Here is a 25579-nt window from a genome sequence, read left to right as displayed (position 1 = left end):
CGATTGGCGTCAGGCTTGTGGTCGCCTACAACGGGCGCCTGGAATAACGCCATTGTTGCTATCTTGATATCAATAGCAACGTGTCTAACATATGTTGTTTAGGGCCCTTATTGTCGAAGGCAAAACGTTATAAGTCAAAGGACTCATTTGAAGTACACAAGCGGCAACAAAACAGATGAACGTTTCTACCACAAGATGATTGAACCTTCTTAATTATTATAAAACGCTCATTCGGCAGCTCGTTTGTAATTCAGCAAAATCGATTGATTGTAGTTATGTTAATGTTTATCCTCCAGAAAAAGGTCTTTTGAGACCTGTTAGAGTTGTGTTACATTGCCCAGTGGGTCCTGTTTTACCCATCTTGCGGCAGGTATCACTGTTGAATAAAAGAAAGCAATTTTAATCGGACTAACAGACACAAAGTGATGCAGGCCTGTGCTTACAAATCTGCCGATAAGGTATATCATTATTACTGTGGAAAAAAAAACCTATTATTATTTCGGTATTGTACCTAATGGCTAAGAACGCATTATTCCTTTGTTTTACAGGTAAGATCTGTTATATATTAGCCTACATCGAAGGTGAGTATTGCGTACTAAGACTTATTAACAAATCACTGCTTCTTGCAGTGACGCGGCAGTTCAATTTCAAACAAATATGTTACTTTGACGCGATAAGCCGAGGTTGAGCTCGCAATATCGTGCCATATTTATTTAATGTTGGTCAATTATCATATTTCTGTAATTTTACTACCAACGTTTTTACACGTAAATCGAAGCCTGGATCATCAAATCCACCAACGAGGTCGAATTGGCTGACACTATTTAATGCCTCGTAGAAAAATATAAGCGATTCCTGTTTGAGCGGATTTAGATTTTACCAGCGTTTGTTTCAAATTTGGGACCGTATAGGTCGGATATAGGTGACATTTGCCGGCTCTCGATCACTATCAACGATTGATGGACTGGGTAGAATGATAAATCACCTGGCCACACGTTGATTATAGGTAACGCCAAACCTACCGTTGCTTCAGATAGTGTCTTCGCTGGCGTGAAAAATACGTACTCGCCCCCGTACGATGACCTAAGCTGGAACTCATTCAAGCGATTTTGCCAGTGAGCATACCTTAATAACACAGTGGAACAGCGATGAGATACCGAACCGAGTTACCCGATCTAGTAATGAATAATAACAACATAGCCGATCCAGATGAACACTTGTTAATGTCTTTTAAGCAAATGTTATTCAAATAGCAACAATCATGTACATACATACATACATACATACAACAAACATGAGTACGGATGCTGACTTTCGTCGGCGAGAAACATATTTTCCAAACCATTCAGGCACAACGATAATAATTTGTCCGGAAGGCAAAACCATCAATCAATTAACATACGTACTATATATATATAGCAGAAACACGAATTCACTACTTCTACCTACATGCTAGATATGGAGCGCAGCATTTGTAGAGATGAGACTTTTTAATCAAATTAATTTACCTCTGCCAATTACCTGAAATGTATACATTAGCAACGTCTTGGCATATTAGGTTTTATATGTTGTCTTATGGCATATATATATATATATGACGGCTCGACAAAAGCCAATGTCAAACGACAACTCCTGGAACGGGCGAGCTAGAATTCACGGATTATTTTCGCTTTACTGATAATGTATGAAGCCGGACTGCCCAGCAATTGAACTTGTGGGCTGTGAAAAGCCTTTTTTGAGTTTTATTTACGCAGCAAAGGTTGATTGTTCCGATTGAATAATCTGACAGAAATGTGTATGTAGAGCTGCGCTGTTTTTTTTACAGAAGCAATGATTTTCTTCCACGTATTTTGTCTTATTCATACTTGCGTGCGTTGCAAGAAGATCAGAACTTCCTGTAGGACTGACAAACGATGGTACCATGTTAGGACTCACTACCCAGAAATGATGGCCCTGGAGGATTGTCTGGGTGTCGAAGTGGGAAATGGATTCTGAAGATGATAGAGTCGCTGGAAATAGAGGCCGCCGCGGTCTGTAAATCATCGACAAGCTTCTCTACGGGAAAAAACTTCCGTCATATTCTCCTTCTTTTAGACGAAGGACAAACAGCCGTGGCTCTAGCTGCAACGAACAGCCCCGTTTCACTGTCTCGATTCATTTACATGAAAGCGGGCGCGCCGAGGGGCTTCTTTCGTTTCGGCGTCGATGGCGTGATGCCTCTAACTCTAATGCATAACAATTACATCTGCTAGTAGTATCCTTTTCGTTAGAAACGCCGCAAACAGACCGAATTTCGACTGTGAACGTATTCGAATCTCTCATTGATTGGTGATGATCACCTTCACCAATAGGCAAACTCGTATGAAGCTTGGCAGGCGTTGGTGTTGTCACAGCGTCACCGTGGTGTTCGACATTACTTCTGAGCAGAAAATAGCAGTGGATGCGAACATCCAACGCCGTCTACGGGCCTCTAGGGAAAGTTGACGCTCTAGATCGGTGTTCAATTAATATAATCGCGCATTTTAATACGAGAGAAATCGCGACAGATTTACGAAGCTGGGGCAAGTGGACAGATGAACGGACAACCCTTGCAGAAACCAATATGCGCGTAGTGAAGCCTCATCAAGAGAGAGTGGGGAAAGAAAGGCAAAAGGATATATAGGGACTGGCTGACTGACTCAGATGAAAAAAAATATTGTTCGGTTGTAGCGGCATGAATGCGTATTTAGCGACTTTGTTGGCGCAGGAGTTCAGACGATGTCTGCTCTACTTGGACGGGGAACTTCGAAAGTGTAATCTAAATGAGAACTGAAGCAAAGGTTACAATGTACGTCTGCTTTGTAACTGGCTAGATGAGCTATCGACATGTGTATACGGGTTTATCTGATAACTGAAAATTTATTTAGGTACAAACAACAACTAATTTATTGTCTATATGTAAAGATGAATGCATAAATAGCGGATACTGTCTCTGACGAAATATCTTTGTCCCTTAAAAGTGACATCTTCGTCATCGATACTTGCAGTTTTTCCCACTGGAATCGTTCGTTTTATTTGCGCACGTCATATCCTCTACAAGACACAACAAACCCATATCTCGGCGAAGGGTTTCTTCTAACGCCCATGTTTGGCTTGGAAGACCTTGAAAAGCAGGCGACATCCAAGCATTTTTTGGCATTCGTACGATTTTACGTGTTATGGAGAACTGGCTGCCTATAAAGGCGAAGTTCTGTCCGCGTTTTTGCTGACGTAAAAAGGTAACGGTATAAAAAATGTTTAGTGTCACGTCAACACAAAGGGAAGGGCCGGCTTTGTCGTCCGGGTAGAATGCATACTCTGTCTCTCTGTCGAAAGGCAACGACGCAGCAATCGAGTCGGCAACGTTTCGAAGTGTGGTGGAAAATGCCACGTTATGGTTGTAATGGTAAAGCTTCGGTTGTAGTATTTGTTAAAGTAAACATTTTGGCTAGGGAGTCCGTTTTTGTGAGGGTCTGAGTTCGTATGATTTCGTGGTTAACAGGAAAAAGCTATTCTGACAAGACAGGACACTAACCAGGGACGTTGAGCATATGTAGATATATGCATTCAGAATTACGCTACGGTCCTGCTTAGGTGACTGATAAAAGTGACTATGGTTTCACGGTCTAAAAGCTGGCGGCATTATACTTTATTGCTAGCTGTCCTGAACGTCTAAGTCACGGTCCATTAGTTACAGCAGCGGGGAACAACTTGAATAGATGCGTTTGTGGCGAGCTATTTATTTATCCTTGAATGACTCCGATTTGCGTCGGATACTTATGACCTATTGGAGTTTTAAGAGAGTGAAGCATAGCACGATTACAGATTCCTGTACCTGCGTTTCGCTTCATAAATTTTGGCTCTCAATTCAACATAGTATATACCCAGTGCAATGACACGCGTGGTAAGTTGGAGAGCACTGGTTCAAGTCACCTCCACTTAAACTGGCCCTCATCTAGGAGACGGCGCTGTCCTGTTGCCAGTTTAAGTTACTCTTGAAATCACTTATTCAAATAATATTCATATCAAGAATTGTCCCTGTAGCTGACATTGTTTGATACGTGTACGGTAAAAGTAGGATGAGAAGTAGAAGCTAAGTTAAATTATTGTTGTGAGCCACACAAATCGAAAATGTCTTCGTTTACTATTCAGTAGTGGCATTTTTTTATTACGTGCAAGCAAGAAATATCATCTATAGCAGCTAAGTCATTGTAGCTCCGTTTGCTGAAGCTTTCATTTTCGCAGCAAAGATGGCGTTGGTGTCCTGAATTCTTTACGTCTCAGGAGGACCGTCAATCTTATCTGCGGTGTGTCGTCGACATTAACCGAATCGTCGTTACAACTAGATAGACATACCGTCCTAAGTTGTCAAATGTGGCTTATCAGAAGTGATGAATTTCATTTTTTCCTGAATGGGAACGATTAATTGAAAGGGCCTACTTTATTAGAAGGTATCATTAGAGAAAATCGCCGCGTATAGTACATGTGCGCCTTAGCGAGCTGCCAGTGCCGTAAACGACAAATGTAACTGTTCAATGTACTTTCGAATTTCTAATAAAAAGGCCTTCTCTCTTTGAAGATATTCGTATAGCAAGTAGGCAAAACGAGAGCCTACAAAAACCGAATAGTACGTTCCTAGGTTGGTCGTCGTCATGGTCGTTGACGAACATTTAATGCTATTAACAGTTTAAACGCCCGATAGCTTCGCTCGGCATCGAGTGTTTCATCGGCTGTATTTTCGGCATTACCACTACCCGTGCATGGTTATGCTTTCAGCGTTAATTAATACTTACAGCTAGTTCATGTTGGTAAACTGCCGTTTCTTTCTTAGGAAACGCACTATTTTTGCCCTCACCTTTGTGTCGTCGGCAAAGGGCTGTTGGTGCGTCTGTTCGCGTTCCTGAACACTGTTTCTTAGGAACACTGTGTTTTTCTCCAATATGAAATGAAGCAACTAGGCAAATAGTATTACGGCAGGTACATCAGGTCGTTTTTAAGGATAAGCTCATTAATAATTCATAGGTACCTACCCCGACGATGGTTGGAGACGACCCGTCCATCGGTAGCTGACTAATGAGCCCGTTTGTATCGACTGCGTGTAGAAAACTTGCATTTGATAGAGTAATGCAATCATTTTATAACTACCGTTTACTGAATAAGAAAGCAATACGAAAGCTCAATTGTTGACTTCAATAGGTATTTTTGTACTAAATGATCGGCCGACATTTGCTTTCTATTCAAGAGACGTTGCCGCTTGAAAATTTTTCATTAATTTCGACTAATCAAGCCTTATCTTCTCCGTAGCTATTTTGCATATCTGATATCGATATCATTTGGTCAGAAAATTGGTCGCATGCCATAAATCTAGCAATTTGTCGCCTGCGATTTGATTGTGGTAATGATAAGTGATTTTAGCCCCTTAATTCTGTCCAACTTTAGCTATCAATGAAGACTGTCCTAGTCAGCTCTGGTGGGATCGCGCTATTAACCGAGCCTTCTAACTAGAACTCTTATCACGGTATGTACGTTAAGGTTTTTTAAACACGTAGAAGTAATCGAATGATCAAGGGTTATACGCTGTCCTCTTGAAGACACTAGTAGATTTCAATATAATTGAATATCAATCATTATAACTACCTATTTTATAGGAAGCTTAAAGAAGAACAGCAAACGATTTAAATAAAAATAAAAGTGGTTGAACCAGCCCAAACTCTGAGGATCCGAAGGGCACGCTTACATATGTAGTATCGCTCAAAAGATAAATTGAAGCTTGCTATTAGCACCTGACAATGGACATCGTAAGGAAAACACATTCTGAACATATTAAACACAATCACTAAACGATGTATTGCTACAATCTGTAGATCGTTACGCATTTGTGGGTCAGGTTTAACGACCATATGCCAGAGAGTAGTCCCACCTATTGATTATCCATATAATACGATGGTACCGTTACGAGGTTACCTTTTGGGCCGTTTTTTCAACGTTTGCTTCGGACCCGGCTACAGACGATTGTTTACCCGCGCATGTTAAACCGGATACCTTTCAGATAGTTGTGTAATGAATTTGGTAAGCGTGCGGATTTGGCGTTAATACTCTTAGTATTGACTCTTAGGTCTAGCTCTTTAGGGCGCAGTTTGGGCTGACCCGGTGTCTTCTGCATTGCTTCCACGCCTCCCTCCTGTAGCAACGACTGAAGTCGATGGGTGGTTATGTTCTGTAGACGACGACAGTGATATCACGTGTCGTAGAACCGCTGTAACGTGACCGTGAAATAGTCCCTAGCATGGCTTGTGACCTTGCCTGTTTCATCGTATTTTCTATCTTTTTGTTATTTGGTGGATTGACGTGTAGTTAGATATACGTGTTTGCGCGCGCCATTTCAGTGTTTTATATATTTTTTCTTCACTGGAAATGCCAGTGAAGAAAAAATATATTGTCACGCTGAACAAGAAGATTCGCCATCGTTATTAAAACCCTTTTTAGGAGATAGCGCAGGTTTGGATATTGTGTATAATATATATCCTTTTGACAACATAGCTTCTAATAATGTGTATACGCTTCGAAGATGTAGGTATCACAGCTGGACTAACCTGTTCGTCTAACGACGGGATCAGTTTTTGGCATCTGACTCCACCTACGCTGATCTGAAACCAGTTATTATCATATTTTCATTGATATGACAATAGATAAGTTTTAATTCATAGTATTATCTATATGTCATTTATGAACCCATAGTTTCACATGATACATTTGACATTTATCTCTTTGATGTAAAAAGAATTATAGTTGGGCTAAACAGCAGCCAGTTTACAAAAACCCGCATGTGGGTTTTCTCATCAAAAAAATGGGATCTCTCAAATACACGATCAAATAAGATCGGTGCACAAAACGAATATGTCTGTCTATTTAAGATCTCTCAAAGGATTAGGTACTGCAGCCGCATTGTAATAGATAATCCAAGTCATCAAATTGCATATTTGGCCTCAAGTCGAGATGGTAGCCCAGGTCGCGTTCTGTCCTTTTGAGATATGGTTTGCACTCTGGCAAGTATATTGTCTCTTAACGTGTTCTTAACGGCTTCTAGCTTAAGCGACGCATGTCTGTTGCGGCGTCGCTACGGTGTCCTATCTTTAGCTAAAGTTTTCACCATGCTCAGAGCTTCTTGAGAACTCCGGACTGTGTAGAATTACATCTAAAAGAGTTTGTCCAATACAAGGCCTATTCTGTTGCAATAACGGTGTCGTCCTCAGGCCTTTCCATTGACTTCTCGTGTGAATTTTTCGGGTGTGTCCTGATATGCTGAATGCCCACTCAATCGACAAAACAACTAGGTACAGTTGTGGCAGAAAGTCGACCGGCAGATGTCGCAGAGAATCGCACCGGATAAAAAACACTTGTTACGTTATAGCCTTAAACGCAAACGTGGGTCATTTTTATGTAAAATGAGGTTTAAGAAACGTTGAATACTTACAAATACCAAAAAAATGTTTCCTATAACTGATCATAGTTTATAATAAGTGCGTGCAAAAACCCAAGTCTTAAAAGACATGCATTTATCTAGCATAATCGATGTGACGAATTGCCATAGTCAGGTGAGAATCTAGGCGGAATGAGAGGTAGATCAAGTGGAAATTTTTCCCGCTCCTTTTTTGAGGCTCTAAGGAAATATCTACCTTGTCTTCATTCGGATCAATCGAATGTGTGCGGCAGAAAGCCAACGCGGACACAACGGTTCGTTGCGTAAGAATACGAGACATTGATGGAAGTTAAAAAAATTTATGCAGACAGGCTAAGCTGAAAAAGCGTGACAAATCTGCGCCGACAAGAAGACATAAGGTGTGCTTTTTATGCATACTGTCAGTCAAGGCCTACAGTGAAGCCTTTTTTTGTGCAGTTCAATAACACGTTGTCACTATAGTCGCCCGGGTTGGCCAAAAGGCCAAGGTAGCGCTGCTATATCCATTATAGCTAACTCTGTGATAATAATGACTCGGTAGCGTCATTATTATCAGCATAGCGAATGATAGCAGAGATATGTTGATAATTGATAATATATAGTTTAAATGGAATAGAATAAATAGTCACCATTTTTCTATTCACTAGCTATGGTATACTACGCAAACTGAACTAAAAGTTATTGTTAGCTACAGTTATCTGAATCCTATCTATAAAAGTAGATGCACGCACAGGTTTCAAGCTCTGTCCTCAAATGCCGATGAAGACTGGCCTGCACGCATATACAGAAAAACTGATAATCGTAGCTTAAGGGCACTAGTTCCTGAGTAAAAATTTCAAGACGTAAATAGTAGAAAACAAGCATACAAAGAGGGCATTTTGATAACCTTTACCGAGGCAATAATTGCAGGCTAGCTTGCTTTTCAAATACGCAGTCTGGCCCAGAGAGCACGCGAGCACCTTTTCTCTACTGAATAAAAAGCACTCTTGAAATGCGTATCTTATTCTGAGCGATTTTTCGTTCCGGAGAAAAAAGCCTATCAAAAATCATGCAGTTGCCCGTGCTCAACAACTAAGTCAGTAATATCCTATTCAAACTTCTTATATTCAGCATGGTGACGGGATTACGTCGCACTCACACAGTCTGCGAAATGAAACAGCGGTCCTCCGAGTATTCAAAACTCGCGCGTCTGGAATCTACCAAATCAAGTACGCATCGAGGCCCTTGAAAACCTTTTTAGAAGTTGGCGATTTAGAAGAGGTTCTTTGACACGTCAGCTTTGAGTGCAAAGTCCGAGAAGGTTTGACCCTTGATGTGTATGCAGGGCGCAGTTCAAAGGTTCGAAATCGTCGTTGCTGCGAAGCTAGATTCGATGTCAGACAGCTTCTTTTCCAGCAATCTGCCCTCTGTCGCTACGGGGAATAAGGCCACCGCATTATCCTGTAGCCTTATACATATATGTGTATATAATACTCGCACAAACTAGTGCCGTTGTTGGACAAAACAAAGGGCATTGCGACACAGATGACCTTTAAGTAAGTGCTGAGTAATGACGGAAACGATTAGTCTCTGAGCGGGTGAAGCAATGCTTAACAGCAGTGCCAAACATAAAATTATTTATTTGGTTAAAGAGTAACGAAAGCTTGCCCAAGGCTCCATTCGGCAAAAAAAAAAACGACTTCTTAAAGGCAAACTGTGGGGCGAGGAAATACAAATGTAAATTTTGTATGAAAAATGGAAAAAGGTAAGGAAAAATGTATGTACAGTGTTCTTTGTTACATGAAATCGTAAATATTTTTATTAGCAGCTTTTCCGGCGCCTGGAGTATCTCATTATTTCTGGCTATTGAGTGCCTTTAAATATACCACGATAGGCAAGAGGTGCGGTGTGCCATCGGCCTCATAACAAAAATAAATTCGAGAGCTAACCTGAACGAGACTTAACCGTATGTTTGTTTGCTTTGAATGTTTCTAGGATTCGTCTCAGCAGTCGCGTATAGTTCTTAATTGTAGTGGACGTACTACAAAGGGATTTAGGCTTTGACCTCTTAACTAAAAGTACTATTCGACACTTGAAGTGATAGCAGCACGCATTTACTAAGGTAAATGCAGCATTTATATGAAGGAGACGTTTGCATTCGATTCTGCGTCCAATCATACGAATTTCCCTCATCGATAAAAGCCAACCACTGAAAATCACAGAAATTAGAGATTTTTTTTAATATTTCTAGTTTTTTTTTGCCCTCGCGAAACATCTTGTCAAACCTGTAGAAGTACGAGTCATGTTTATTCTATTGTGTACACTTTCAAATCAAGTATGCAGCCCCTATCCAGTAAATGTGTCCGCCTTCGTCATACAACACACAATCTGACCTGTATTCATTTGACGAAGATGACGCCGTTTAATACCGAACTTGAAAATATATTTACCTAATTTTCATCGTTACGTACATAGTCATGCTCACAAATGAATTTCCGTTACATACAAAATATTCGAGGCTAACAAATTTCTTTCAGACTACCTCATTATTTACCGTATTTACTCACCGTATTTAGAGTTTAAATATTCACATGTTCAATGGTATCAGACAATCGATTATTCGAGCTTGGTTATCTACAAACTATAGGCATACGTCTGTTGCAGGCAAAGAGTTACAATTGACGCTGCACAGGTAAGGAATAATGCGGATAGACCGTAAATGAGCCCTGATTATACAGGCTTAGACTCTATTCTTCATTCAGTATTATAGATATCGTGTTAGCTGTGTTAGAAATCGATGTAAAGGCTATCCACGCCCTGTATATACGCATATTTGTCACCGTGTCTTTATATGAGCCTTATACCTAAACGTATTGGCCTCAGTGGCCAACTGAAAAGAGAGCATAGCGAGATAACTTGTTCTGCCTTCGAACGTTGGCACCAAAAGAAACCGAGACGGCCTCCGGGCGTTCCGGAGGTAAAGAGCGGACGCGGGTCAGGTAGCAATATTGCAAACAGCAGCGAGCAGTTTGGAGAGTGTTGTTACCATAGGCCATAAAGCGGGGATGGTCTTGAGGTAGGACTGACACTGTGATGGATTGATGCACACCAAGGTTTCTGGCAAGGAACGTGAAAGATTGCTGCCGATTGCAGCGCTGCCGTTGCCGTCGCGGGAAGCTGAGGGGAATGAAACCGAAGAGGAAATTCAAATAAGGCGGGCTACAGGGAGTAGGCGCCTGCAGATCGAGGTGGGATCAAACAGGACGATGAGACGATAAGTTGCATCATAATAGTAGGGCACTGCAGTTAATGTCGTAGAGGCCTATTAGAATGAATATTTTTCCTGTATAGGTTCGGTTGCAGCCATTAAACCATCAGGATTCACGCTTTTCCGGCGCGACACGAACCGTTGATTTTCGTTCGAGTCACGTCTGCTCGACGCTTGGAATTACCTTTAGACATTGCTTTAGAAAGCTGCTTGCTTTCAGCTATCGAAGCCAAGTGCTTATGCTAAAGCCAAGCTATTACGCCAAGGCTCGCTCCTAGGTTACCTCACGAGACAAACGCTTTACCACTACACCATCATAAAATTCGCGTGAACCATCTGGGAGTCGAGACAGATGAGATCGAGTGTCTTTACGATAATCGTCATCAACCGCTCCAGCAGCAATAACTTCTGTTTCTTAGACAACGGAACTTTTTGGACCCGACAATTTCGTTGCATATTAAGTCTTCAGAGATCTTTACTAAATAGAAGACTTCACATTTTTATCCTTGTTACAATAAACCATTGTGGAATATATCTCCCGTCACTGTTTATGCATTTCTCCCATTTTTCCATTAAATGATACATGCCGTCTCGCCAAAAAGTAGCGGATTTCGTCTCGAAGTTTTGTAACCACTTTTTGAGTCGTGGGTTTGCGACGAAAATAGGACAACGGACGTCATTAGCCAGTGTAACAAAGAAGGTGCAAATTTGTCGGCTTGAGGTCCGATCAATATGGAGGAGGGTGCACCGAAATCTTTTATTCAAAATTCAGCTTTGCCATTATTTACCGCATGCGATCTCGCGTTGGCGTTGAGTAGAACAGCCCGACCACGTCTATTGGGTTTCTTGAATAACCTGTCTGACTCAGCCAAAGTTTGATCCAGCAAATGCAATTCAGTAAATGAGGCGCTTGCAACCCCATAGAACAGAGATTTTTGCATAAAGACATAGTTGAACGCCGGATCTTGGCTTCTCTGCTGAAGCCACATATTCCAGTCTTTGGTCACATGTTAACCTGTAGATACCGCTTCTCATCACCGGTGACAATTCTGACATAATACCAATGTTGTCAAAGATGCGCTTTTTTCAATCTGGAACACCCATCTTTGAAAAGTTTTAAGTTGAAATTGCATTCACAGCACAATGCCGTTATAGCATGTTAATAGAGCAGGAAACGCGTTTATGGATGGTACATCAGAAGTAAACAAAAATTAGGAAAAACAAAAGAAGGAAGTTTTAGAAAAAGCTTCAAGTGCGGAAGCCTAGCATCAACCTAATAGTTCCCGGACTTTTTGATAATCATGCTACACGTAATTTTACTTAAAATGACTATAACGGCTACGTTACTTTCGTGCTCCTTGACCTCGATAGGGGCTTATTTAATTTTGGTACGAACTACTTGAACATATTTTACTGGTCCTAATGCTCGACAGACGAACCCGTTTAGCTAGACCTATATACATAGCTTATGAATTGATCAGGACTCTGTATGACGCACATGTCTTTGATTCGTACCAAGCTCTATATAGAGGTTAAGAGAGTGAGGGCCCGATATGGTTCTATCTATTGCGGGATTAACAACGACGAATCTTCAATGACACCCAAGTACTAGTTAATATTTCTGATACCAAGGACGATCGCTATGCAGAACCATCAATCTGACACACGTTCAGCAATGCTCAGACTTGACTTATCACGGAAACTCGTCATAGAATATATGGAAACAAACAACAGATTAAGCAGCAACTGAAGTTGCATTCATAAAAAAAGATGGTTTGATAAACCCTGTGCCTTTTGAAGGTCTTAGAGGAAGCCATAGTTAGAGGAACGGTGTACGTCAAGCGGACCGTACATCTTACCGTCCGCTATTTCTCCCATTGGTCGACTCAGTTTATTTTTTCGAAATACGGCTAGGCATTGATCGGCTTACACAAACAAGCATTTATGTAGGTCCAGGGAAGCGGGCAATTCAGTCAATAAGCTCCAATTCAATGAACCTATTAATGCAAGAATTATATTTCGAATAGGCAGTTCTATGCTAAATGCTTTAGGTTTATTTCGTAAACAGTAAACAAGGATGTAATATTAGCTGACGGCCTGAAAAAAAATATGGATGTCGGTGGAGGAGGCTTGACCAGCCAACTTTAACTAGTCTTCAGCTAGATGCTTAATCGTGTACTCCTACGCATCATCTAGTGTCTTCTTAGCCTTTGTAAGCCAGTTTCACAACGTATTCACTGATAAGCACTATTGCAAACATCTTTACACAGAAAGTTAAGCGAACTAGGGAGGATTGTAAGTTGAATATAACGCATTATTGGTGTTCTGTTAATCGCAGTTCAAGTTACTGCCGTAGAGTTTCTAATAATGATAGTTAGGTGCTTTGCGCGGACTTTCGACCCCTAATAATAATTTTATGTAACAATAATATTTACCTGCACATGCGTTGCCTACTATTCTACTTGTCTGGCTGTTGTCGCCTTTGGCGAAAGTGCCGAAGTACAAAAACGTATCAGAACGTCTTCGGGCATGAAAGACTGTTAACAGAGCGGAAGATCTGACGACATCCTTTATCTGAAGTTGTACTCCTCCACGAAGACAGTATTTTAAAGCTTCTATTCAAACCGGTATAATAACGACATATACGATGTTGTGCTGGGTGTAGCCGGTTCTATGGATCGCTTTCAACAATCCGGCGCAATAACTTGCTCTGGAGAAGTGTAATGAGAAGCTGTGTGACACGCTTCTGCAGTTATCCCTTTGAAGCCGTTATGCTCTCATTCCTTGTTCAGCGCATTGTTGGTATCTTTCATCCCATTCGTAAAGGGCAAGCGCTGTTGCTGAAATGGGGCAAACGGAATGCTGTAAATATAGATCCATATCTATTAACGTTTTAATGAAAGATTGGAAACACCCAATGTACTTGAGCAGCAAAAGAAAACGTCTACATTTAATACAAGTAATGCGCTCCAATAAGGGCAGTTGCCTGATCGAGATCCTCGGATACGTTTTGTGGGTAACACAGTGCGGGAAGGGGAACTCAGCAAGATCACAGAACCAAATGCCCTGCCAGCGTATAGTAGACTTAGGGATCTGGCGCTGCATAACCGAGAGCGCTTTCATTAGTTAGTGAATTATGGAGAATGATGAAATTCATGCTAGACGGAATGACTTGTTCTGTCGGTGGTTGTGTACATACGAACCACGCTTGAGACGTGTATTAGATACACTTGCAGATCAAAGTACAGATCGATAACATTATTCTAACATATCTAGCAATGACGTATGAACACATGTATTGCTAGGAATTAATGTTCCCCCACAATCGATACAACCCTTACGCTACTCTTGTTAGGAATACGTGCCACGGACGCGTTTTGGAGGCTTGTTTTAAAATACTATAGAAATATGTAGAGAGGAATAAATCAATATTAATTGTTTTATTTTTTGCGATGAAGCTTAGTACTGACCAACAAAGACAGCGTCATGGGCTGACGCTCGAAGCAGCGCAAATCCCCAATACTTCGGCCGTCCACCCGTCTCTGTTCTATAATAATACTATAAACGAAAACCTAAAGGATATCGCTGGCAAACATTGGTATTACGCTTCAACAGCGCGCAATTTGTTTCGAAAAGATCTCAGGACACGAACCTTGTAAAAAAACATTTCGTTAAATATTGTTATCTAACACTTTGCCATTTTACGTTACTTCAATACACTTACGGCAAAAATGTCCTATTAGAAGAATAGGATCAACCTGCTAATAAACCTTGGTCGCGGCTAGTTCTTGAAGGACGAGGAATTCGACTGCGCCGAACCCATATAAATTCTTTACGAGTGCTTTACGAGGATTTTTTCCAATAGTGTAATGTATCTTTTCTCGTTGTTCCATTTAAAACAACGAGGAAAGGTCGCCTGTTCTTTGGTACCAGCCCACTATATTATTGTAACAAATACGTGTATCTATTGAGGCCGGTAAGAAAAACATATGAAGAACTCGTCTTAGTAAAACCTGATTACAGAATAATAACTGCCAGAAAAGTTTTCAAGAAGAGTTACCTGAGAAGCGCGTAGGTATCAGAGAGCGCTATTTTCTTCTTAGAAATGTTTAATACTGGGTTTTTAACTAAAGAAAGGAGCTAATTTGATTCCACTCTCGACCGCTACTAAACGTTCTCTGCAGACATTTACCTAATAGTATTCAATTACGTTAAGATTCTCGCTAGTTTCTGTACTAAACGGTATATGCTGAGATCAGCAACAACTTTACTGAACACTCCTGTATTTGAAATTATTCAGTTATTTTTTTTCGAAATTTTCTATCCACGAAGAGTCTTTTGCTTGTTTTCATACAACTACAAGATCGTACTGTGCGCTAAAAGTGAATATATCGGAGGACATAAACACCCGACGGAACAAGGCTGGTTCCTTGCGTATCGAAATATTCTACCCAAACTAACGTTTAATCTATTCGCATGATAGTTATACGTAGCGAACTTCCTTCCGTGTTTCGCATTTATTAGTTAGGCCTCGATTAATTGGTTATTTGGGAAGAAACAATGATTTCAAATATTACCAAGTGTAACGAACAAATGCTAACCTAGCCCAGTGTTATCGATAATGAGTCGATACATCCGCAGGTCAATCGCCTATACGTATAGTAACGCATGTATAATTACGCTTGTAACGTAACTTAATTATCGCAACATAGCAATCAATATACAGGCGATTTTCCTGAATCTAGATATGCAATGGATGAAACACATTTCTCGTCTTAAGCGAGTGTATATGTTTACCTGCAAAATAAAAAACAAAGTCAACAAAAGCCTATTTCAACAAAAAAGGTCAGCTTGTAAACACGTCATCGTGGCATCGTTGCATGTTTAGCGCCAATATCACAGGTAAATTTTGAAACATTTACCTGTATTTTTACATCACACAGTATTATGATTAGTTATAGCAACATTATCACTCCTTACATCTACCAAGCTCTGCATATATACGGTCAATTGTTCACTGGAATCATACCTAAAAAAGATGTTTCCGCGGCTAGCAGTCGTAATGGAGTCATTAGATAGACAACAAAATAACCTTTTGTCGTCTATTTAATACAAGTATATTACTGCCATTCTCGCGTAGATAAATAATAGCTAGTGTTTAGAAGCCTATCAATGATTTATCATCGTTAGAAGGTCAGAGAGGATGCTTGACATGCGGGATTATAACAAGCAAATAGTAATTATCGCTGACCCAGCCTACCGGTGTTTAGCTTTGTTCGAGTTTTAACTTAGAGAAATAACGTTACAGGGTAACAGCATATCTTTTGATTAGGTTTAATTAGTATTAGGAGGACCTAATTAGGATTGTTATGTTTATTAATTACAGCCGTGGCGGTGTCAACTGCAAATACATGGTTCCACCCCTACACCCATTACTGCTATAGGCATTGTACATTGCTGCACACATCCTGTCTTAGTTTTTTCTGTAGCTGTTACAAACTACAGCGTAATAAACTTTTATATTCAATTGACAACGTCTCAAATGAAGGATTTCATTTTCCTAAAGTGTTGCGTACAAGGTCCGTCATTATTTATCCCTATAGATTTAACGTCTACTTCGCGAAAAAACATTATATAAGCTTATATCCCAAAATACTCTGATCGGTTTCAAACAGATATAGCTTACAGATACGATGTGTTCGGGAGCCTACGAGATGTTGTGTTGCGCGACTTTGGGCACAAGCAGACGAAAATTTTTTTAAGCAGATACAGAATTTACGCTTCTTTCTACAACCCCCACTTGAAATTTCATACAGTTCAAACTCTTGAAATGTTATTATTGCTGATGATAAAACCAACATTCCACCGCCTAATTAATACCATTAATTGAGTTTCAGTCATTCAAACAATTTCGAAAATTGAGAAATGTTTAATTTCGTAATCTTTCGAATTTCGCGCCATCAGAATATCGAACTTGAAAAGCATGAGCCAGCGAGCTTTCATGCTATCTAAGTAAACTGGCATCAATGTTTATTTGACATTTTTAGTAAAAACTATTACACGCTATAAAATTAAGAGCGTATTTACTATTCAGTGATTGAAACAATGTTATTGTATTGCCTTTTCAACTTTATTGAATGTTTGTACATATGACCGGTTAGGTAACAGCCGCACTGCCATTCAATACGTCCAATCAGCAGGATAAATAAAAAGCTATTCCGATTAACTAGAAGTAAAACTTCTCCATTCTTCAAGTGTTTTCGCATACTTCGTTCAGAAATGCAGAAACGAAACTTTCATGAAAAGAGGAAGCGACGAGAACGATTCAACAATTCGATATAGTTCCTGACTGTGCTTACAAACAAGCAATAAATAGTGCGGGAGCCGCAAGCTTAGGTTGGGATGCCTTTCATTCGATTACATAGCCCACATCCATATTAGCCTACAATAAAATTCAAGCATATCAATAATTACATAACAAACAAGTGTAAAACATTCATTCGTTAAATTTAGGGGAACATAGTATTGTGTCACAGCATGTCCAGATGCACATCAATAGATAGGGTAACTCACATAGGGTAACTTCTCGACAGGAAGCACATAAAATATTAAAGCACTCAAAAAAAGTTTTTTTACACACAAATGGGCCAGTAATATGCGATCTTTCGCCCTACTTTTGCGACGCTTTCCATTGAAGGTGCCCTTAAAGCTGACCACAGACTCGTGTCAGACTTTTAACGCTTTGTATTTCGGATGATTTAAAAACGACAGGAGTTTTCCCTAAGCTTGTGTCACGTAACCCCGAATCGGTACTGCCGTCTATTCACGTAGTTTTGTCCGAGCAACGGAATCCTTTGCTTCGTTCGTAAACACAGCGGCTCTCGCCTTACTCCGTTCGTCTACCGTGGGGGAAGCCCTTCTGCGTACAGAATCTTCACTTTTTGTAACGCTAACTAATCAGACCTACATGCATAATTGCCAACGGATGCTTGATGAGAAAGCTTCTAAGCCGATTAAAACATTTGGCACTAACACTCCAGTTGCAATATGGTCATCCACTGCAACGAGGATCGATTGATTATTAGTCTTACCTACTGTATAAGACTTCGTTTTCTATAACAATTTAGTGCACGATTCGGTGCATGTATTCAAAGCGTTTGATTTAAAGTTTGAAAGACGCAACAATTGTAGACAGCTAAACATCGTGCCATGTAGATACGTTTAGAGAAACCTGAAGCAGAACGTGTATTTATGTCATCTGTAATAAGATTGAACCGAGTTGCGTTGGAGAGAACCAGATTGAACAACACTTTCTGAGGCGGATTGAAAGCATCAACAAACATGTTCGCGGTCGCACACAGGTGGCCTTGGCCACGAGCTTAAGTAGCGAGGTGCTTTACATGAATGACTCTATGAATCCACAGACGTTCTTCTCCTCAGACAAGAGAGGACTTGATGATATCTAAGCAAAGGTATTTGGGGTAATGAGCTACTACAGAATCTTCTGACTGAAAGGCGAGAGGCAACAAGTGTACTAGATTTTATCCGAGAGAACGGTGACTGTAGTTTGTGTGTGTCCTGCGTCGACTTGACTAATTGTCGTCTCACGAAGTAAAACAATTTAGCTTTATGTTAGCGTTTGATTGTTTTCAATGGAAAGTGTTCGATAAGATCTAATGAATAGGCATAGAAAAGCATCCGTTGGCGAGTAGGTGGCGATGGATGTCTAAAAGGGGAGTTTACTTAATTTTTATTTAGTTTATAGTATCGTCGGATAAGACGAACATTGTCGATTTGAACTAGATACGACAAAGGTTGCCTGAATGTGTTTAAGTTATCTCTGTGTCTTTCATTGAAAGTAGTTCACTTTGTAGGACCGGACTTCCAGATCGTTTGGTGCCTAACGTACTGGAAATTCTAAGCGGCGCTCCATGACAGCTGAGGGATCAAGCCATCATCAGAAGACGGTAAATTATTCGAGGAAAGAAATAAGGAGTTCCTAGTATTTATTTAATTGAAATATTTGAATGTGATATCAGACATAGCTATGAAGGCTTGCTACAGAAGAACCATCAGAAGATTTTCCAATGACTACTTTTGCTAACTGCGTCAATGTAAGAGCAAAACACCACTTGGGTTAGGGCGTACCGACATTTGTACCGACATCCACCTCGATCATGTTCAAAGTGATGTTACCGAATAAAACTACACATCGTTCTTAAAGAGTTGCTTCCCTTAAATCTCCATTGAAGAGGCGTATGGGAATAGAGTCATCGGAAAACACTTTCGACGTGTCCATTAGGCTCGTGGCGACAACAAGGGTAGCAACCTGATTCAGAAACATATTCGACTATTGAAGCAGCTTCATTTCAGAGTTGATTACAAAGGCAATCTTCGATTTCTCAATCAGTCGCTGTTTTTGTTGTCGCGATGCGCATCCGAATCTTACAACCAGTATTTATCTATTTACATTTTTGTTAGCAGATTGTGTGTTGTCGTTAGTGTGCGCAGCTTCTAATAACAGTTTTTCAACGTCTAGGTTATACCTGTTAAAAATCCTACTTCTTCGAATTTTTATAAATTTTTATATATAATTAATCCTGGTATTTGCTTTTGTACAAATATGGACAAATATGTATATACCCTCTAACGAACGTGAACTGACTGATCAGCCTGTTTAACTTATCACACCCGCTTCGATAACAGCGCAACTACAACCCTGACCGCAGCCGGCTTTCTCAATATAAAACAGAAATGGCGTCAACATACAACGACAACAGCAACGTAATACCTACAGCGATAACGAGCGCGTTCTATTTGAAATTGATGTGATCTGCAAATGTCTTGGCAACCGTGTTTTACCAAGCCCCGATGCACACAGAGACCACATGTGACGAACACCACAGGATACGCCGTTGCCGATAACCTATAAAAGTCACTGCGGGGTAGACGAAACGTGAGCTTTACTCACATCAAAGTACGAGATCTTCTTCTGTGTAATTATAAAAAGCCGTCTGCGGGTGATTAGGCGCTGCGTTGGCCTTCTTGTTCGGCCATTAAAGAAGTGAGAACCTTGCCTCTTGATGGTGTCGAAGTCTGACGGAACGCAGAAGCTCGCGACCCATGTAGAAAAAAGTCATTGTATTGACTGCCGTAAGAGTGCGTGCTTGTACCTATTTTTTCTGTTTTTTTTTTCTTTTGGTGGGTTCGCTAGCACACTGTCACCTCATATTTTCTGATCGATTTGTTTATATCCCATTGACGAGTTTCCGTTGTCGCGATAAATTAGGAAAAAGATAACAATGGCATACTTTGTGATGATGTTCATCATGCAAAAACGTTTCGCGTTATATGAAAAGAAAACTAGTTTGAGATAACTACATGTTTAGTCTATGTATCTGTTGTATCCAGATGAGCGATAGAGTCAATGCTAAGTAGATTCAGTACATGCTATTTGATAATAATTTTGACTGTAAGAGGAAAAACTTTCAACGCGAACACCAATTTAACAATAGTTACTGCGAAAAGTAATATAAACATTCGCTTAATAATTATTGGCTTGTCTGTTAGAATACATTTTGAAATGGACCGCGCCTAATTCCTGTTAAAAACAAAAAATGCGCTCAGTAAATGTGATCTCAGTAATATTAAAAGCTCGATACAACTTTTAGGTGCAACTATAGGTGAACTCATCAAATAAATATTATGATTTTTATTTCGCCACTATGTGAACTTTTTGTATTTTGATTAAAAAAGAAGATCAATTTCTTCATAAAAAAAAAGGAAGGAAAAAAAAAAAGGAAAGTTGGGCTTTTCTATGAAATTCTTTAGACAACTTAGATAATTCGTTAAGCTTGAATTACGCGTGATTGTTGCCTGCTTAAAGTATTATTATAGCTACGAACAAATCTCACATACAATTAAAAAAACCTTACGGTATTATCGATTTAAAACAAGACGAGCCAATTACTGTATTATTGAGAAATTATTTCTCCACAAGACACCGAATAATTTGTGATTTTTATCACAGATTTTGTTAACTACATTTTTAGGCCAACTGCTAACGTTGTTCTAATGGCGTGAACCCCATAGATCATTTCGTCTGTTGGCATCGTCGAGAAATTATGACTATAGATTGGCTATATTTTTGTAAGGCGGTACTAGTTTGTGCTACACAGCACGTGTTTACCGAAGAATTAACGAAGTGATGAGTGACCCGGCGAGCCCCCGAAAACGGCCAAGGAGGGGACGGAGAAAAATCACACAGATTCAATCTGGTAACGTGTGTTGTTGAAATTGATTGACGATTTCGGGATTCGATCATGTGAAATAGAATCAACTAGACTTCGTGAGACAGAAACAAACAGGCTTTCTGCAAGAGCGTCCTGCAAACTGAGCTATTGACAGAGATTGTTTTGTCGGTTAGTGGGGCGAGGAGCATCCACTTCTGCGCCCACCTCATTGAAGTAAAATCATCATAAGAACCTATTGCCTCCAAATATAACGATACATTACATACGTGACTGATATTTGCACCATTTACGGTCACTTACAGCAGAGCTTTGCTCTTTGAAAGCTATAAACTATGGAAACTCTCCTTAATTCGTGGTATACGTTTATACGTCAGAGAACGCTTACTCTTTCGTACGACGCTTACTAAACATTTTTTAATGCTGAATATTTTTTCCTATGTGAATTTCGCTATTCCTAAACAATGAATGATAAGTGGCGTACGTCTGATAAAATCTACGCTTTCTTTTCTTTATACGGTATCAGTAAGCAGTGGAAAAACTCTGGTAATGTACAGCTTGTGCTCTACACGGGACTCAGTTGCCGAATGTAACCTCTTGACAACGATTTCAGTCAGATGATCCAACTCTTAGAAATTGTTTGGAAAACATAGCATGCAAAATCTTCATATTGTACAGTCATAATTAACAACTTTAACGGCGATTTCAATAAGGAAAAAACACATCACTTTCTTCTTTATTAAATTTCATATTTTTTTATTGGCACTTTGCTGGTATCGGCGACTTGATTTTCAAATCTACAGATTCTACGACCCAACAAAAGAAATTTCTATTTTCTAGATAAATGTTTTACTACTTCTGTACATTTAATTCAGGAGCCTGAATTTTGAATGAATATCAAACAAACCATTCTGATTGATTTAGTTTTCGTTACGTATCACTGCAACTGTCATCATTTGCGATCTGTTTACTCTTTCAGCTGTTGCAGCAGGTGATCATCTTGTTACGTTAGCGGACAAGTGGAAAAGTGCTCATTATAAAACGCTACAATGACCCAAAGTAGCTCCACAACCGGGCTGGCAGGGGGTTCACCAAATTACCGAGAGCATCATCTTGTCGATCCTGGATCTAATGGACTCTCTCTCGACACATTTAAAGCGATGGCGAAGGCTTTCGTGGTTGGGTTTCTTGCCTATCTTATAGGTGAGTCTGCGTCCATGGCTTCTTTTTTTAGTACTAATATGTAGCTTTTCTCCAGTTTTGCAAAAACAGATAAGAGTGCTCAATTCTCTAATCACAAAATGAACAACGGCTTGATTAATGTTTATATCGAATATTAATTTTATACTATGTATTGGTATGACTAGAGACCTTAGTACCTTTGAAGGTCTTAGAAGGGGAATCACAAAGGCGACAACAGGATTTTTTCAGGCGTAACATCGACACTCAAAAGACAGTTACGGCTTCGGTGGGAGCAGTGTAGACTGAATTATCATTGTCTTTGGCCAATGTGTCTGCGTATCTGAATTAACCAATAGGATATATCAGAAATGGTTTGAGAACGTGGTGTTTTTACGTCTGTGGCCTATTACATGGTCTCGTTGGGGAATCTCAATTACATTTTAAGTAAAATTTTAATATTTTTGCGTCGATTTCGACGATTTCATTAGTAACATCAGAGGTAATCAGTAACATAACGAACGGGGTAGATGTTGGCTGGATGTGTGTCAGATGTCAGATTGTTTTTCTATGTACATTAGATTAGGAAAGGAGGCCGACAGTAAGCCTTCTTAATGGAAACGAATTAGGCTTCAGAAAACTGACACGTTGTGCTAATATGGTCATTTCAACATATCCGAGACCATAACAGATCAGCGCAGAAATAATGAAACACACCTGATTCGTGCTCAAACACAACAGCGACTAAGCAGGATTACCGTCAAATAACAACTATGAATGTTAAGGTAAAACTAACCTATCTCACGACGGTCTAAACCGAGCTTCCGTTCCCTATTAAACAACCGGGTAAACAATCCAACACTTGACGAATTCTGCTTCGCAATGATAGGAAGAGCCGACCTCGAAGGATCAAAGAGCGACGTCGCTATGAACGCTTGGCCGCCACAAGCCAGTTATCCCTGTGGTAACTTTTCTCTTGCTTAAAATTCTTAAAAACAAAAGGATCGAGGGGCCACGCTTTCACCGTCTACACTTGTATTGAAAGCTAAGATCAAGCCGACATTTGCCCTTTTGTTCTATGCGAAATTTCTGTTCTCTGAGCTGGCCTTAGGACACCTGCGTTATTTTTTGACAGATGTACCGCCCTAGTCAAATTCCCCACCTGACTATGTCCTCAATATAAATGACACAAATTACTATGCTTTTTTCTAAAACATGGAATGACCGTATTTACTTCATTGAGTAAGTAAAGAAACGGTAGTAGTGGTATTTCATTGAACGTCCCACTTATGCTACACCTCCTGTCTCTTCAGAGTCAGACTAGAGTTAAGCTCAACAGGATCTTCTTTTCCCGCCGTTCAATCAAAGCCCGTTCCCTTAGAGAGTAGATAGGAACAGTGGGAATGTCCTTAATCCATTAATGCGCGGCACTAATTAGGTGACGAGGCATTTGGCTACCATAAGAGAGTCATAGTTACCCCCGCCGTTTACACGCGCTTCACACTCTTCGCCTTGACATTCAGGACACTGGGCAGAAATCACATTTTATAATAACCAATTACTGGACTTCACAATGCTTTGTTTTAATTAGAGAGTCGGATTCCCTCAGTTCGTGCCACTTCTGAAGTAGTTGATAATTTGCACTCACATCAACATAAACCGAAACAGCTAACAATGTCCATAAACACAACTTCGGTCATCATCCAGACAGACACGAAGTCCATCCGGCGACAACACAATGTCATAAGTACTTCTACTGTTAATCTGACTGGATAAATCTTCAGAGCCATCGCTTCTCCCAAAGTTACAGTACTATTTTGCCGACTTTCCTTAACCTCTATTAATCTAGACACTAAAGGCTTCGCGCCTTGGAGACCTCCTGCGGACATTAGTACGGACTGCCACCAAGATAATCACCACGCTCAAATTTTCAACGACCAAGGGAATCAAGTAAACTACTCTAATATGGGTAGCTTTATCTCAAATTTATATCATTCCATGGGTACCAGTGACCGAAACAGAAGAGACCGCTCTTCCTAGCTTATCCCTTGGTGTTTTTGAGCATAATTGTGTTGCCACGGTTGATACCTAGGTAGTGCTCCCAGTGTACAGGTTCAGCAATATTAGCCTGATTCCCTTTCACTTATAGTGATAAAACATTATTGTACACATTCAACACATGTTTCATTATAAGCTTAGGACCGACTGACCCACGGTCAACTACCGTTCATCTAGAATACATCCCTAACTTCAGTGCTCAAGGTTTTCCATTGAGTACTTGCTACTGGCACCATGATCTGCACATGTGACAGCTCCAGATTGCTTCACAGTAACATCCTTCGACGCTATCACATTACCTTCCTACTCCTTGAGCGCTCCGGTGCGTCACACGTCAGAAGTTGAGTATACGTACAATGCTATAGCGCCGTCCATTTTTGGGGTTAGTTGCTTTGGCAGATGAGTTGTTACAGACTCGCTGGTGGATTCCGACTTGCACGGCCACCGTCCTTCTGCTTTCAGCAACTAACACCGTGTGTAGATCACATGCGCATTTCAGCTTTTGGCATTTTAACCCAACAATTCGTACGACCCACAGCGCCAGTTCTGCTTACCAAAAATGGCCCACTAAGCATACAGCATTGTTCTTCAACAGAGAAACAACATTCACACCCATTAAAAGTTTGAGAATAGGATGAGGCTATATACGCCCCAGTACCTCTAATCATTCGATTTACGGGATGAAACTAAACGGGTACGCTAGCTATCCTGAGGGAAACTTCGGAAGGAACCAGCTACTAGGCGGTTCGATTTGTCTTTCGCCCATATACCCAGACCAGATTATCTACCACGAACATCTACCTCTGAGTTCGTCGGCGGTAGATGAATCGCTATTTTGTCAATACCCACACCTTTACTAAGACAAAATAAACTTGGGTTTCAGAGATTTGCGTACAACAGAATTAATGGCAGACTAAACAAGGCCATCAAATTTGAAAAAGTTGCTACGCTTAGGTAGTGTGACAAATTAGGCATGTTCCTAATCAATAAAAATAATGGAAAATGTGCAGAATATCACAAGATTGTGTATGTGCATAACATATTGGACGAGAGGATGCTATGAAGCTAAACAAGTGCATGGTAGAAATTACATCCTCAAACGGTCTTATTACGAAGCACCATTAGTTCTGTTGGCTTCCATACGTCGTCCATACAATAATGTTCTCTGAATAGCGGAGATTATTTACCCGCTCAATAATTATGGCCGATTTTTGAAAGCTTTGGTGCGGCACCTAGCACCAAAGCTTTCTAAAGTAGCTTTAGCTTGTTTCAGTTACTGTAGTACAATGCAACGATATGGCAAGATCATTGTTTCAAATTATCTTCAGCCACTAAAGCTAAAATTATGACGGTCGTCCACATAGCTCC

At 40.2% G+C, this 25579-nt stretch overlaps 1 protein-coding gene and 1 pseudogene across 17 annotated transcripts in view; one reads left to right on the top strand and one right to left on the bottom strand.

Annotated features, from left to right (window-relative positions):
• Esyt2 (extended synaptotagmin-like protein 2) overlaps positions 1-25579 on the top strand; it is an 80732-nt gene that overhangs the window by 25440 nt on the left and 29713 nt on the right. For 8 of the 17 annotated variants that reach the window (XM_086968040.1, XM_022832170.2, XM_022832168.2 and 5 more), the window contains exon 2: positions 21954-22177. In XM_086968040.1, the coding sequence (XP_086824166.1) occupies positions 22024-22177 (154 nt within the window). In that variant the 5' untranslated portion in view covers positions 21954-22023. Of the gene's footprint in view, positions 1-548; positions 582-9451; positions 9579-18397; positions 18692-19430; positions 19884-20869; positions 21002-21953; positions 22178-25579 lie in introns of those variants that run through there. The other 9 variants (XM_086968035.1, XM_022832163.2, XM_086968037.1 and 6 more) reach the window with 6 other exon arrangements.
• On the bottom strand, positions 22925-24001 carry LOC147753575 (large subunit ribosomal RNA; annotated as a pseudogene).

Source organism: Varroa jacobsoni, unplaced genomic scaffold (genome assembly GCF_002532875.2).
Source record: "Varroa jacobsoni isolate VJ856 unplaced genomic scaffold, vjacob_1.0 scaffold_374, whole genome shotgun sequence".
NCBI classification, from domain to species: domain Eukaryota; kingdom Metazoa; phylum Arthropoda; class Arachnida; order Mesostigmata; family Varroidae; genus Varroa; species Varroa jacobsoni.
This window is presented reverse-complemented; position numbering and strand designations above follow the sequence as displayed.